The 16,421-nt window shown below is 40.5% G+C and overlaps 1 protein-coding gene across 1 annotated transcript; it reads right to left on the reverse strand.

Annotated features, from left to right (window-relative positions):
* Positions 1-3,061: 3,061 nt before the first annotated feature.
* On the reverse strand, positions 3,062-8,738 carry LOC113034311 (eosinophil peroxidase-like). Its single transcript, XM_026188764.2, has 15 exons — positions 8,625-8,738; positions 8,363-8,431; positions 8,013-8,097; positions 7,708-7,880; positions 7,477-7,609; positions 7,203-7,332; positions 6,885-7,091; positions 6,432-6,795; positions 6,177-6,337; positions 5,834-6,092; positions 5,586-5,756; positions 4,836-5,073; positions 4,533-4,732; positions 4,336-4,371; positions 3,062-4,205 (listed from the first exon to the last, which is right to left on the reverse strand). The coding sequence occupies exons 2-15, from the start codon at positions 8,427-8,429 to the stop codon at positions 3,787-3,789; spliced, it is 2,643 nt and encodes an 880-aa protein (XP_026044549.2). The 5' UTR covers positions 8,430-8,431; positions 8,625-8,738; the 3' UTR covers positions 3,062-3,786.
* Between the last annotated feature and the right edge of the window lie 7,683 nt (positions 8,739-16,421).

Here is a 16,421-nt window from a genome sequence, read left to right on the forward strand (position 1 = left end):
CATGCAGATCATTAACCGAAATCTTCCTGCTGTAACCTGTGTGTTTGGGAGTTCGTCTAGTATTGACTTGTCCGGCCTGCCCCGACTCTTCAGCCCCGCAGGTGTGAGAGGCTCGGCCGCGATTATCGCAACCCGCAAGACTTTCTAAATGTGTGGCTTTTGTAATTCGGTGAAGCAGGGAGCCGGAGCGAGAATGGGGGATTAGTCAGACCGCAAACGTCTTTCTAATCAATTTAACCCACTGAGACGGTCAGGCCGTGCGTTTTAGGGAGGAGCTGGGGAGAGGTGTGGAGAGGGGGGGTTGGTGACTGCTAAACCAAACAATGGGGTATCGTGTGCCGTTCGTCCTCCCCAGAATTCCCCTGCTCCCATGGGACAACCAAATCCACTCTGCACGGATGGCACCGTGTCCTGGGAGGGCAGGAGGGGCGTGGCTTGTGCGTAAGGGGGAGTCGCAGACGCTGCAGCTGGTTTCTGTCCCTCCTCTCCACTGTGCAGAAAACAACAGAGCTAATGCGACCCTCCACGTCCCTAATCGATCGCTATATGTTTGTTTATTTATTTAGGAAAGGACGCAGATCCCCGGGAGAAGTGTCGGCATCTGCAATTGAGGCCACTTTTCTTTCCTTAAGCACATCACCCAGCTAAAGTTTCCCCAAGCATTCGGATTAAGTTCTGTTTAATGTTTGTAGGGGAGACCGGGGATAGTTGTAACGTGGGTCAGTTGTAACACTTCCAATTTCTCCAATCAGGGCTAAGTTTCAAATGATGTGACTCATCCTGTGCATGCCCAATTCAGTTCTGCTATCACATGTGAAAAATCAGCACATTTTGTCAAACACAGACAATTTAACATGAAAAAAAGTGATTTGTATGCCAAAAAGTAAGTTTTTCTACTTTATTTCAATTTGTAATAGCATTATCTGCTTTGCAGTTAAACTCATCAAACTTAAATTATGTTATTTGTATGTCTATGGGGATGTATTCTGTGTAGGTCTTTAGTGCTAATGTTTTAGCCGTTGGCTGTAATGTTAGCTAGTTCATGGCTATAGGAGTCTGGGTCAGTTGTAACAATAATGCAGATGTTACAACTTACCACACTATTACTTTAACTTATATTAAACAAGTTGGGGCAACGACATCAGCAGAGAGAGGTTCACTGGTCGCATTTGTATATGCGGTTAATGCCATTGGCAACACAATTCCTCCACTGTTTGTGTTCCCACACATACATTATGCAGACCACTGTGTCAGAGATGGACCAGTAGGAAGTACTGGTAGTGGAAATAAATCAGGATGGGGGCAAGAAACAGATTTCCTCATCTTTCTGAAGCACTTTGCAAACCACACCAAGGTAAGCCATGATAAAAAAGTAATGGAATTGCGATGCTGGTGAACAACTACATTTTTTCAGCTTCATTGTTATGTTCAAAATTGGTGCAAGAGCTGTAGGTTATAATGCCCACTGAGCCAATGAGGCCAAACTCAAGGAAGACCAACCAAAATTAATGAAATATTCAGTTGCAGAAAATTCCATAATTTGTCTTTTTGGGGGGTTGGGATATGTTCAAAAGCTAGATTTCTGCATTCTGTCACACACACACACAGCTACATAAATGGCTCTAAGTGCATTCATGTGTTGAATAAACAAAGATTACACGTTAATGTTTTGTTAGTACCCTTATTTCATTGTGTTACATTTTACCCCAGGATATGTTACAACTAACCCAGACTATGGGGTTAATTGTAACATTTCACTCTTCGTGTTTGAGACCATACCATGCAATGGGTAATTGTGCTGCAGAGAAAATAGCTGCACTATTTAATAGCAGAGACATGTAAATACTTTGCATTACATTTTGAATCCACTACCTTAAACGAGCTCCAATTTACAGACAGAAATGTCAAAAATGTTACAACTATCCCCGGTCTCCCCTATATAGAATAAAATATTGCAAGCCAAATGGAAAACAGGGATTGGTCCATAGCTAGTTTCAATAACACAGAGAGAAGACCGTCTGTTTGTGCGCGAAGATCTGAATAAATCCCCCACATGACTGTTATAGGCTGTTTGATCAAAATGGGTTTTCACTGCAAATTGGCTTCATGATATCAGTGCAGTTAACATCTGCCCAACACATTACTGCAAAATTTTCATCTCCACTGCAGATGTTTGGACACATCTGCAGTTGAGATGAAAATTGAGATGAAAATTTTTAATAGTGTAAAATGCACGGGTGTTGCATTAACGCTATTTTACTTTCGCTCATTAAAGTGTAAAATGTGCATCCTTTGAAAGTAAAAAACAAAAACAAACAACAAAACAAAACAAAACAAAAGAACTATTCCAAACCTTTGCGATAAGTAAATGTAAAACAAATGATTAAAGAATGCTTTTAAACTCTCAGTCTCAAAGTGGTGAAGTGCTTTATGTAAATTAAGTCGATAACGTACCTCCTATTTAAAATTTGATTTGAGTTCTTTATTTGAGAAATTTTGTACTTGTTGTCAGGCTGCAAATTCTGACATGAACTTATAATAGAAAACCCCTTTTTGAATGCGGACCACTTCATGGGAGCGTGCGTTTATGATCTGTAATAGTTTAGATAATTTATTTTTACAATAAGAGAAACTTGGCTTTGAAAAGGATTTACCAACTACTGAATTGGGTTCATCTCTTCAGAAACACGGGGATAAATACCGCCAGAATATATTATATTTTCTTTTGCTTTAGTCATCTTTGAAAGATCAATCTGCTTTGTTTCTTTGTTCTAATGAAACTATCACAAACTTTCAAACTGTTTAAAGGAAACATTAAACGAAATTAAGTGTTATGTTTTTAAAGAATCATCTATTTTCATACAGATTGAGTTAAAATAACTCAAGAATCAGCATAATCACAACATTCTAGTAAAGTCAGTGAATTTGATCCACGTGGTTGCGCGTCTGCCTAGTTTCCTGTAATTTAAAAGCCTCTACGACAACGCCATCTCCTGGTCTGCATGGAGCATTCAGCTCTGACTTTCAGAGTTGGACGGATCAAAAGAAAACATCTAGTTGCTCATTTTAATTTTCATTTATTAGGAACTGAAAGTCATAAATGTTTATGAATAAATGCATGATCTTTGAAATATCTCTTATGTGATTTAGGAAAAGGATGAAAAACAATAAATCTTCAGGAATTTAAAAGACAAGATTGAACAAATCATTCACGATTAAAATGAATCTTCACAACAAACTTCTTCATCCCTTTTTGCAAGCACAGGTATCAATGGATTGTACATATTTCTTCATTAAATGAAAATCTTTAAAACATTTAAAGAGTGCAACATATTAACCACAGCATGTTTCAGTTGTTTTATCTTTAACCTCCTAATACCCCAACTCTTTCATTTTAAATTTCTCTTTGCTATTTGAGATTTGTAGTGTCATAATTGAACTCTTTATTTGGTGTCTGAACACAGCAGCATTTTTCCTCAGTACAAAATCAAAATGAGAAACAACAATGGTGCCTGTTTGAGCAATATGGCTCATTTGAAAGAGCAAAATTTAGTGTTGTGGTCTAGACAACCCGAAATGTGATGTCCCCATATGTGGACGCCAGGTCAAGGAGGTTAAGGGATTTAGATTGGGGTCACTTTAATCTTAGTAACCTACAAAATGATTATAATAGTTAGTTAGAATTATCATAACCTAAAGGCAGCCTTTTAAAAGGTGCAAGTTAAACAAAAGACATGCAAAAAAAACTGGGCATTGTTGTGAGGATGCTGTCTATTAGTAAACATCCTACACTTCAAATAGCAGATGCCCGTTGAAGTAGCTGTTACTAGTGATGCCATTGGCACTGTTACGAGCAACCAGCCAGACCCTGTCACCACGCTCAAGCTGAACATAAATGCTTCCACTGGCCATCAGGTAACCGGTATGCTTTGTGGTGAATGAGTGAAGAATCCGGTTCCCGTTGCGCACCAGATCCACATTGGCAGACCTCTGGAAAATCGTAAGGCTGAACTCAAACTCATAAACACCCGGGGTCTCACATGTAAAGATCCCATTCTGAGTGTTGTAGCCGTTCTGTCCATTGTAGATCACTTCACGGAAAATGATTGGATTGCCAGCGTTGGGGGAGTTGCTGCCAAGTCGCATTGAGAAAGCAATGTTCCGTTGGTTTTCAGGGGGGCTAGGGGTAAAAGGTGGTTCTGTTTCTGAAAAATAACATAAGTGCTATTATAACGAAATAACCTGTAAACTTGAATATAAGCTACATGTAATACTTTAATATAAATTTGAACATGCATGGACAATATAATATAGAACAATAAGTGAGAGGTTTACCTGGATCTTCTTCTGAACTTGAAGATTCATCTGAATCTTAAAAAAAAAAAGGTAAAAATCAGTATGTCCAAAATCCTTTAAGAGTAGCTTAAAGTGCTTCACTGATTAGTGACATGCAAGATAAGCAAAAATAATTATTTCCTAAATAATCCAATGTCACTGACTGTCTGGAGTCTAATTTCACATCAAGGACTCACCACCCTCCTTCCATGGATTGAGGTCGAACTTAGGGATGTTCTCGCACTGGGTGTAGCCATTCCCTCGAGGCCGGAACAGGAAGGGGTTTTCAGGGACTTCAGTGATACCGGTATTGTCGCAGATTATACGAGCCATTGATGTTTGCCTCAGTGACCGTTTCTGAGCCTCAGTGAAGACTCCATCATTCTCCCACCAAAGTCTGAAATGGGACAACGTTTAAAGTTTAAAGACCAAATCCAACAGTAAGGCTAACACAGCCCCCTGAGCCTCAACAGTGTTCGCTTTGTTTTCCTTCTGCTTACCGGTCTCCCTGACGGATCTTTTGGAACTGAGTTGCGATCAAGCAGGCAAACAGAGGTCCCACTCGTCCTCCATGGACAAATGGCTCTGACACTCCTCCAAGCCACACATCAATGTTGTCAGGGGTGCCATAGAGATTCAGCAGCCTCTGTGCCAGATCTGTATTGTTCAGCACTGCAGCCAGGTCCTCAAGAGTTTGTGGCTGCGACAGTCCACAGAACTTGCGCCACTTGTTGTAGCCTGAAAAGGATTAAGCACAGTTTAGGACAGTTCATCTTCTATGCATGTTCATCAGAGGCCTCGAATGATTAAGCAAACTTAATTATATTAATCAGTCAAAAAAATCTATCAAAATGTGTTTGTAACTTAAAGAAGTCCAGACGCTTTTCTTTGCAAGCTCCTTTGACTGTTTGTATAGTACTTTCCATGCAAGGTAGAGTAGCTTAAAGTCCTTCACTGATTACTGACATGCAATGATAGGAATTTTTTAAAGAAAAAAATGAAATTGCAAAGTTTCATTAACAATAGAAGTACAAATAATATGAATAATATATAATTAGCTAAATAACTAAGTAAAAAAATACCTTAAAATAACATAAAGAAAGAAAATAAAGATTATTGTAGCAAGTAATTTCTATCAAACATACTCAATCAAATGAATCAAAAAAGTAGGTTTATGGTTTATATTTAAGGACTGCAGTTCTCTCTTGTCAGATTGAATATACTTATATTTATAAAGATTAAACAAATACCAGGGACTCCGTGGTCTCTTCCTCTCTGCATGTTCAGTGAACCCAGATCCAGTGCCACCCTAGAGGAGAACTTAAACAGCCTGTCCGTCAGTTCCTCAGACATCATGTGCTGCTGAGTGTTCAGTTTGGCTGGGCGACCCACTAGCCCTCTCATGACAGGGTCCACACCACCTGAGAAACACACAAAATCATTTCAGTTTTGAAAATCCTCGACGATAGAACTAAAAAGTTAAAGATTTCGTCTCTACCTTGAAAGATCATTCTCCATGGTGTGAAGAAGTCTCTGTGCAGCAGATCGCTGGGGTATTCAGGGTGCTGCTCGTACTGCTCATCAAGACGGGAAATGATTGGCTGAATCATCAGGTGAGCAAAACGGAAGGCAGCTACGCCAAATACATTGGCGATCCCGGGATTCACGTCTTCATCGTAGCCAGGGTAGGTGGACAGCAGCTCTGCAATGACGTCTGGACCAACAATGTGATGTAAGAAGTCTCTGAATGTCATCACCTAAAAGACCAAAGAGAAACTCAGCAGTGTAATTGAATAATGAGTGTAATTAAAATACTTCAGGAAGTCTAGCTCCTCACTAACCTGGAGATAGGCGCCCACAATCTTGCGAGCCTCCTGATAGAGTCTCTCTCCATCCCACTGTGGATTGAGACAGGCCAGAGCACGTGCGAGTCGGTTGTGTTCACGTAACATGACAGTGTGCAGAGCGGCCAGTGCGTTGTTCTCAGTGGCGCGATCGTCACCTTAAAATTACATGATATTAGAGCGGAAAAAACAAGTCTTGTTGGCTGTGTGCACTTGAGATATTTGAAAGTCAGTGTATTTGATGGTACTCACCAGCGAAAAAGCAAGGCACCTCCTCCGCATTTGAGTTATTCGTAATGCGAGCTCGAGTGGCACACATGTTGATACTCATAGAGCTGAAGGGTAATAACTCACGGCCGGTATCATTAAAAATGTCATTGACCCTCAAAAGACCCTTATCTGAGGTGAGGTCCCGGAGGGAGTGAGCTTTGGCGTCGTCTGAGCCGTAGACTTCACCTCCATCGAGGAAGGACGTGAGAGTGTTCATCTGTTCGCGGACTGTGCTTGCACCGAAGTTGAAGCCAGTGTTTCCAGAGCCACAAGCTGGTGCTGAGCGGGTGAAAGGAATGCACTCATCCTCTGAATTACTGCCGAACCGGGGGTCATTTTCAGGAATCTATTTGGAAGACAAGACACACTCAGCATTCACTCTGCATGCATTTGAATGCAAATATGTATTTCCCTGAGTAATGCAGTGGCACTGACATCAATGGGGAAGCAGGGCTCTCTGCGCGTGCAAGTCTTTCCACAGTCAATGCCGTCACTGAATGAAGCAATGGAAGGAGAAGTAGGAGTGAAGGTCAGGTCATGATCAGTGAACTGGGCAAAGATTGTCACCAGGAAAGTGTAGAGTGGATCGCTCTGCACGTCAGCGGTAGGTGTTGGCAAAATGCGGTTGGACACTTCTCTCACCTGTGTATGAGGGTGTAGAAAATGAATTCTGTGTAGAGAGGCTTCATGAACATATTTCTTTAGAGCATTTTGGAGTGTGCCCAGTAAAGATGAAATTCTAAAGTGTCTTACCAGGGGAAGAATGTGATTGTTCACTTCTTGATCACGGGTCCAGCCTTTAGGTGTAGAAGTGCCATCCTCATACTCAGCAGGGAGAAAGCGGAGAAAAGGTGTGTTGGAGGCTCCCCAGCGGCTGTTTTTCCTACATGAGAGAAGCAGATACACTATATTGTATAAAGATAAACAACATCCAACAAAAGACCTCACCCAAGTCCCAAATTATAGGCATCACTGTCAGGACAAAATGGGAAATAATTATTCTGGAAATGATAAATGATTGTCTCACATGTTGTTGCACACACCGCTTGCAGTGCGATATGTGTGCAAGTTTTGAGTTGTCCTACAAGAAGGGATGCGGCGACGTGGAGAGCAGCCTGTCAGTTCAATGAGGGCCTGTAGATTTTCCTTAGAGATCAAATCTGAATAAGACAGACGATGAAAAATAATTAACTTCAACATTTAAGTAAAATGGAAAATTTACCAATTGAAATTTAAATGAACATTTTTAAATACACACCTGTGGCATTGATGGAGCGCTTGTGACGCTTTTCAAGACTTTCGGTGATCATTTGCAAAGAATTAGCCAGGTAATCAGCAGAGCGCACAGCAATGCGGGATGCTCCTCTGGGCTGCTTCATTAGCCGCACAACATCAGCGTAATGTGCGTTTCTTCTCACGCGATCCAAGCTCCTGTGATGTGTGAGGAATTCATATTTGTTAAAGTTTCAAGTAGGATACCTTGAAAAATACTTTGATTTTTGCTGTGCCCATTGGTTCAGGGTCTGAAGATTTAGCTGTAGTTTAAGAGGTCTGGAGACTCACTGTTGCCTTGAATAACGATAGGCTGCATCCACCTTTGCCTTTGCTGCCATCACAGTGTTTTCAATGAAGCTCTGACTCAAATGTGCTGAAAAAAGAGAAAATGTTTGCTTTTATTCACTCCTTGCTTCACTGACTGCAAGATACTTTGCTTATTGCATGAAAATGTTTGTTACACACAGATATAAATGCAGAAGAGAAGAAGAAGCATAAAACTTTTACATTTCTTTGTCATCTCATAAATTAATTCGAAAATATCTAAGGCAAATGGTAGAACCATGTGATCATTTCACTTGAGTGAGGAATGCATCAAACGTTATATGCTGCTGTCAGAAGACAGAGTTAGTACTCACCTTCATTGACCTGGCATTGCAAGCACAGGTACAGGCCCACAGCCAGAAGGCAGAGAAACCGATTCATCTCTGAGGAAAAAAGTAGAATAAAATGTAAATTATATATATATATATATATATATATATATATATATATATATATATATATATATATATATATATATATATATATATATATATATATATATATATAACTGGTTCTTCTTCAGGCATGTAACCTTTTTTCTATTGTTACATGTGTGTGTGTGTACAAGACATGTACCTTCTGTATTCTGATGTCCTGTGGCATCCACCAGCAGCTGTCAGAAGTCTGCGCTGCTCAGGTGTTTTATATGGCCAGTGGACAAGTGCGTCATCCCATGCAACATCTGCAGGCAGGAATTTTGCTCGGAATTTTCTCGTTCTTACTTCCTGACCGTCACCTTTACAGGCGGGTCTTCCTCCTTTGTTTAGTCATGGTATTAAAGAATAAGAACAACATTTTCAAAATAATACCAATAATTGAAAGCGTTTTGATTAAAACGAGGGAGAAAAACCTCACAAATAAGTGTCTTTACTTTTTTAATTCATACATTTGTTTGTGTCTCCATTAAATAATTTTTGAGAGAACACAACATTTCACCATAAGTGTTGTATTATCATGGATATACAGATTGTAGTGTACACCATTTATTCTCTCACATCGGTCCTTACACTTGGGTCAGGTTGTTTTTACCAAACCAAAAAAGCTGATCACATTTGCATACCGCTGCACAAAATGCACGATTTCTGTTGTGTAACACGTAGCATCCAAATGTTGCTTTAGGTAAAGTATAAACTTGAAACCGTTTTGTGTGCTTTTTATTTTATTTCAGTCAACGATAATTTTTTGCACAATGCTCGTCAAACGATGGTGTCAGATAAGCAATAAGCGATGCCAGACAAACATTCTCCAGATTTAATGACAATGCGCACAAACAATGAACTAAGAAAACAACTTCCTGCATACTAAGAATTGCAATAAACTAAAACATCTCCCAGTCAACACAAGCAGTGACCGTATATACGTTAAGTTACTTTGCGAATTTAAAAGGATATTGGATATTCTTATTTCCATTTACATTCGTATTGTTTATCCTACTAGTCAATGTCCAACAAAAGGAAAATTGTGTCATGTTGCAAAATTTGCGTTTGTGTGTTTTTATGTTCATTCTGTAATTATCCAACACGTGCACGGTGAATAAAAACCATCATGTACATTGATGTTGCTACACATCGGCCTATACTAACTTTTCTCGTGGCCACGCAACCACATAAGCTAAAGTAAGATGCACAATTTCTGCAAAACTCATGTATTATCAAGTTAAATTGGCGATTGTAAATAGAGGAAAGTATATAATTTTCGAAAATGAATGTGCGCCTGTCTATGTGGCGACCAGGATCTTAAAGAAAAGAAAAGAAAAGAAAAGAAAAGAAAAGAAAAGAAAAGAAAAGAAAAGAAAAGAAAAGAAAAAGAAAAAGAAAAAAGCTGCCCATCTTTGAGAATCTGTGCTAATCTTAGTGTACTGAAATTCCTCCACTGCCTGCAGGTGAGGTTACATCTCAGACAGGTAGATCATGTCATTGAGTCAGCTCGGAACAATGCCTGTAACTAATCAAGGTAAGGCCATCTCCTATTGTTCAGTCTCGGGGAAGGAAGATGTCGCCATTCATCATTCGCAATTAAAACTTTCCAGTTTGGACAACGACGTGAGAGTGAACGGGATTAAAATCTAATAGGCTAATAATAACTCCTAGTCTTAAACAGCAATATGTCTGTTTAACTACAATTTAATAACTACGTGGGTTACATTTTTATTTAAGTACTTTCATACTTAAGTAATTTCATACTTATGGTTAAATAAAGCAAAACGAATGTTCTGCCTTGGTTCCAGTGGTTATTAAGACAGATTAAGATAAACAGCCTGATAAAGTAAAGAATTTAATAATCGTTTTAAACTAAGTCTCCCTGCTGGCACTTTGAAGGTCAAGCCGAGCTCTCATTTTAAACCCATAGCTGCATCCTTGCTGTTGGGGTGCGGTGCGCAGTAGCCTTGCTTGATTTTATTTGCTCAACAATTTACCTGTCCAAATATTCACTGGCGACAGCAAAGCATGAACACGGGCGATTAAAACTTTTCACAATTTGTTTAAAGAAAGTTTCTCTTGATTCATAAACAGGATGTAGAAAATATGATTTACGAAAGAATTATGTCGAAAGCAGAGAAATGACTTGTTTCCCAAAGATCATTGTCACTTTTTGTGTCACTTTTATGTCACAAAAAATCCCTTTTTATATATTTGACATACATATTCGACAAATAATATTAGCAAAAACGGCAAGGCAGTATTGTACAATTATTAATGTAACACATTAATGGAAAAAGCTGCTTTGACCTGTGCTTCTTTGCAAACTGCTTTCACGCAAACATGAAAAACAAAACAAATCCATCCATGTTGAACTTTCGACTGCTGTCAGAAGTCTCTTTGCTAGCAGATATGTTTCCCTTTTAGTCATCCTCAGGTGCTGTTTTGAGAAAGTGATCCATGCCTTAATTTCATCCAGGCTTTTTATTTTTGACAGCTTTTATTTGACCATTAGGCTGTCTCGGATAGCTGCAAAATGTTGAAGCTGGTATCTTGAACCACACATGCACATTTTACCCCTCCTGGTTTATTTGTACTGGCTTGAAGTTGTTACCTTTCCGTTTAACTTTTTGCTTTCAAAAAATCATTGAGGTCAGCTGACCAGATGCTTGTGGTTGTATACAGAAGCAGATTAAAACAAAAAGAACTTTGCTGTAGCTACAAGTAAACTCTGGAACAGCTTGCTCTACGCATCTGACCCCAACACTGCATGGTGGAAGTGTGGTAACACCATTGCTTCACAGTAGAAGGTCCTGGGATTAGGGTTATCTAGTTATCAAATTTAGTCTGGTGCCTTTCTGTGTGGAGTTTGTGTCGGCCCCCAACCCACCCACCCATGACTTGCTTGGGTTCTCTTCAGGTGCAGCTTCCCTCAGTCCAAAAATGTGCCAGTTAGGTTAACTTGTGAAATTACCATTTCTCTCCACTCATGAAAGCTGGAAGAGATATATATAGTACTATCAAGAGAAAGGCACACAAATGAAAAGGCACACATTGGAGAACAAAGGGGTTGGAAGTAGTGCACTTGGTTTGATTATATCATTTAATAATTACATTGGCTGTGTCTGGATTTTTACTGGGATAAAATAGATGTTTGTGACCACAAAAAAACATACATGGCACTCACATTATCAATCTGCCTAGTCTATTGTAAGCTTACAAAACATTCAGTTTTAGGTACTTAAATTGAGTCACTGGGGTTTTCTGCACTCTGTTTCCTCAAGCTAAAAATAACATGAATTCATTCCAACATAGAGAACTGACTGGTCCTTCCACAGGCATGTAACCGCTTTGGTATTGTTACATGGGCGTGTGTGTGTGTGACAAATGAATAAGAATTCATCCATCCATTCGCTTCTGCTTGTCCTTTTCAGGGTCGCGGGGGGCGCTGGAGCCTATCCCAGCTGTCATAGGGTGAGAGGCGGGGTACACCCTGGACAGGTCGCCAGTCTGTCGCAGGGCCAACACACAGGGACAGACAATCATTCGCACTCACATTCACACCTAGTGACAATTTGGATTATCCAATTAACCTATCCCCACAAGCTGCATGTCTTTGGACGGTGGGAGGAAGCCGGAGTACCCAGAGAGAACCCACGCAAACACGGGGAGAACATGCAAACTCCACACAGAAAGACCCCAGCCTGATGTTGGAATTGAACTCAGGACCTTCTTGCTGTGCGGCAACAGTGCTAACCACCGTGCCACCGTGCTGCTGAATAAGAATTATGTTTGCTTAATGTGTGAAAGTTTGTTCTTATTTAGACTCAAGTGTGGTAGCAAGCTGGAATATACAGTGCTCAGCAGCATAAATGAGTACACCCCTTTACATTTGTCAGAAAACCTTTAGTTTTCTTTCAGAATCAACATTTTCTATGAGATGCTATAATACAAAATACTGCCATAAATGTGGGCCACTGATTGCAAAAAAAAGATTTGTTAATTTGCACACACACAAAAAATGATTTTCCTAAAAACTCATTCAAGCCCATGTTGTAAAAATGAGTACACCCCAATTATAGTCGTAGGAGAAAACCCACACAAGACTGCAAAATTTGAATTAACAGGCATTCAACCACAGGTGAGTCTAATGATTTATTTAAGAGGTGTCCAGCAGACAGGTGACGATAAAAGGGCATTACTTAACAAAGAAAAGCTCTTCCCATTTCATGCTGCCAGCAATAGCTCCACATGGAAGAGAAATATCACAAAATCTGAGAAAGGAAATAATTTCTTTACACAAAAAAGGTGAGTGCTACAAGAAGATCAGCAAAACATTACATATCAGTCAAAGTGATCCAAAAATTTAGGAAAGATGGAAGTGCAACCATATTACAGAGACGTCCAGGCCGTCCACAGAAGTTAACATCTCAACAGGAGCGTCTCCTAATGAAAAGGGTTGAAGAAAATCACCATGGAAGTTCACTGCAGTTAGCTAAAGCAGTAGAAAGCCAAACTGGAGTGACCGTTTCCTGTGACACCATCCGGCGCACATTGCAGAGGAATGGCATGCATGGGTATCGTCCATGAAGGAAGCCTCTCCTAAAGTCCATACACAAAAAAGCACACCTAGAATTTGCTAGGGCCCATGCTGAAAAAGATGAAGACTACTGGGACTCTATACTCTGGAGTGATGAGACAAAGATCACTGTTTTTGGAACAAATGGTTTCAAAACGGTATGGTGTCATAAAGGTGAGGATTTCAAGGGGAAATGTATGGTGTCTACAGTGAAACATGGTGGTGGTAGTGTCCTTATGTGGGGCTGCATGAGTGCTGCTGGTGTTGGGGAGCTGCATTTCATTGATGGTATGAACTCAACAATGTACTGCTCTATTCTGAAGGATAAGATAAGATAAGATAAGATAAGATAAGATAAGATAAGATAAGATAAGACTTTATTGATCCCACAAAGGGGAAATTTTTGCGTCACCTCAGCTCAGGTACAGATATCAGAAGGAAATGCAAAAATACAAATAAGTACAATCAATGAAAAAAGTAAGATAATACACTATATACAATGGTAGCATACACAGTATGTGATTATGAATATGGTTGAAAATATGGAAGACATAAAATATATAGCTTGATATAGCTATTGTACCACTACTATTCCTTTTTATAGACATGTACACACACACATGTACACACTAAATATACATATGTATACATTAGGGGTGCAACGATACTCGTATCGATTTTGAAACGTTCGATACAGTGCTTTCGGTTCGGTACGCATATGTATCGAACAATACAAAATTTTTGATTTATTTTATCAACTTTCCTTCTGACGATGCTGTCTGTGTTGAGCGCTCAGTGGATCTGCGTTCGACAGTGCAGCCTAGGAGGAGTAGTCGAACGCAGATTCACTGAGCGCAGGGCAAGCTAGCGAGACAGAAGTTAAGCTCTCCTTGCAACATGGCAAATTGAACCTCCCCCACCCTCATTCAGATCTAGCGTTTGGAACAATTTTGGTTTTCATGTGACGTATGACCCTGAAGGTAAGCGCGTCATGGACTAAAGTAAAACAGTATGTTGGATGTGCCACGCAATGCTCAATTACATGGGTGGGAGCTAGTGTGTTAGCGCAGTTAGCTCATTAACATGTTGGCCGTCCAGCCCCATGCACGGGGCGATCCGCGCTAGCTCGTTAACAGAGATTTGCCGTGTTGTGGCGTTAACGTCATTTCAACGAGATTTACGCTGACAGCATTAGTGGGAACACAACGAATATGACTGCACATTTACGCCGACATCATCCTAGTGCAAAGACAAGTGGAAGCAGACAAAAACAATAAGCACGCATGCTACAAACTTTACCCGAGTCATTTAGACAGCCGTTAGCACATGATTCTCCTTATGGTGACCTGATATGTTTAATATGCTGCTGAGAATATAGCCCAGAAGAAGCATATAGTATAGCTTTTATTTTGGAAAGAGCCATTTCTCTGTAATAAACTCTCTTTTCCAAAGATGAGTGATTCCTCAATCAGATACAGGGCTTGCAAAATTGCTAGCCCGACGTCCCGGGGCTAGCGATTTTTCCAGTCGGGCTACCAAAATATATCTCTGCCCTGCCCGTCGGCCTATCGTAGGAAGGAAAAATATATGTCAATGCTTTTGCATTCTTTCGGAAATGTAGCTGGGTAATTATGTCATTGGCATCGGTGAGCCACTGTCAATATGTGACATCGCGTTTGAATTTGCGCTTGTTTTTTGCTTTCACTTTGCAATCGCGTGAACTGTGTATAGAGAGCGACAGCACTGATTGGTGAGTGATGATAATTTGCGCACCAATTCCTCTGACATCATCTTATCAATCGTTAGCTTACTATGCAAACATGACAAGTGAAATCTCCCGCAGCAAGCTTAAACATGTGAGAGGTTGATCGCGCAGAGAATCGCTGAGCGTTTTGTGAGTGCGTGTGCAAAAGCAGCAGGATATATATTTTAGTTCTGCTGAGCCAAATAGGACAGGTCAGGGTGAAGAAGTGACAGCCAAAGAAAAGCTTACCACAAAACGGAAAAGTTATGACAAATCAGACTATAAGGCAAAAAGAAAGTGCAGCTTTATGGTTTCATGGACAAAAGAATTTCTGTGGCTGCAATATGACAAGCTAAATAACCAGGGCTGCAAATAAGTGGTCCGCAGGTGCGCATTCGCTGTCAAAATAAAAAATGCGCACAAGATAAGAAGTTGCAACGTGTGTTTGCGTACATAAGATTTTCAGGAGGAGGACAGAGATTTGTTTAGAACTCTTAAAGATGTCGAAGAAGCTCCTTTAAGAAATTACTGTGATGTTCCTCCACCTCCAAAGAAATGTCAGAAGTCCGAACCACAAAAGAAGCGCGTATTCTCGGAAAAGTGGTTGCAGGAGGTGAGCTGGCTTCAAACAAATGATAAACACACAAAGATGTGGTCCGGAATGTGCCGTGAAAATTTAATAAATGACAAATTAAAAAGGCATGAACATTTTTTTTTGTATCGAAAAAATATCGAACCGTGACACCAAAGTATCGAACTGAACCGTGAATTTTGTGTATCATTGCACCATATATACCTGCACATTTCCATACACATGGAAGGTCCATTATGCATGAAGTGGTGACCGTGGATGTTCACAGTGTCCAGTGACTTATGACATCATGATTGAGGAGTTATAGAGTCTAACTGCTGTTGGGATGAATGATCTGCGAAAGCGCTCCTTCCTGCAGTGAGGGTGTTTCAGTCTCTGATTAAAGGAGCTGCTCAGCCCACTCACATACTCGTGCAGTGGGTGATGTGGGTTGTTCGTAATGGATGTCAGCTTTACTAACATCCTCCTCTCGCCAACCTGCTGAAGTCTCACACACAACCTGTTGAAAGGGGAGGGGGCAGGTTGCTTCCAGATACTGCACATTTCATTCATAATGTCAATCCAAACCCATTACTTAGACTTAGATCCTCCCATGCCTTATTGGGCATATCGGGCAGCAAACGAACACCACCAGGTTCGATCTTGTGCCCGGGCTTCAGCTTCTTCCAACGATATGTTCGATGTCTTTAGGTCTTGATGGAATGACCTTCGCCAGGTGTTGTGTGGACATCCTCATGGTCTTTTAACACCCAAGAGTTGCCAGCGCATCGCTGTTCTTAGGATCAGTGTGTCATCCATATGACCGGCCAGTCGGAGTCTTTGGCATGCGACGATGTTGTGAAGTTTGACAGTGCCACTCTGAATTGTGGTGGGTTCTATGGAAGGCAAATCGACGAAATTGATGGTGAGTTGTTGCTGGTGCTCAACGCACTGTTCGATAATGTTTCTTAAGCCGAAAATCTTTTCTGTGCACAATCGTCCGCTTCGGAACCCAGCTTGCTCCTCTCGTAGACATTGGTCGAGGGCACTTTTGGGCGGA

The sequence above is a fragment of the Astatotilapia calliptera genome, chromosome 12 (assembly GCF_964374335.1).
Source record: "Astatotilapia calliptera chromosome 12, fAstCal68.1, whole genome shotgun sequence".
Lineage (NCBI taxonomy): Eukaryota > Metazoa > Chordata > Actinopteri > Cichliformes > Cichlidae > Astatotilapia > Astatotilapia calliptera.

Coding starts and splice junctions, on each gene's coding strand:
- LOC113034311 (XM_026188764.2), bottom strand. CDS start 8,429: ATGAATCGGTTTCTCTGCCTTCTGGCTGTGGGCCTGTACCTGTGCTTG. Junction 7,610..7,707: donor GCGCTCCATCAATGCCACAG/GTGTGTATTTAA, acceptor TGTCTTATTCAG/ATTTGATCTCTAAGGAAAAT. Junction 6,093..6,176: donor TTGTGGGCGCCTATCTCCAG/GTTAGTGAGGAG, acceptor TTGGTCTTTTAG/GTGATGACATTCAGAGACTT.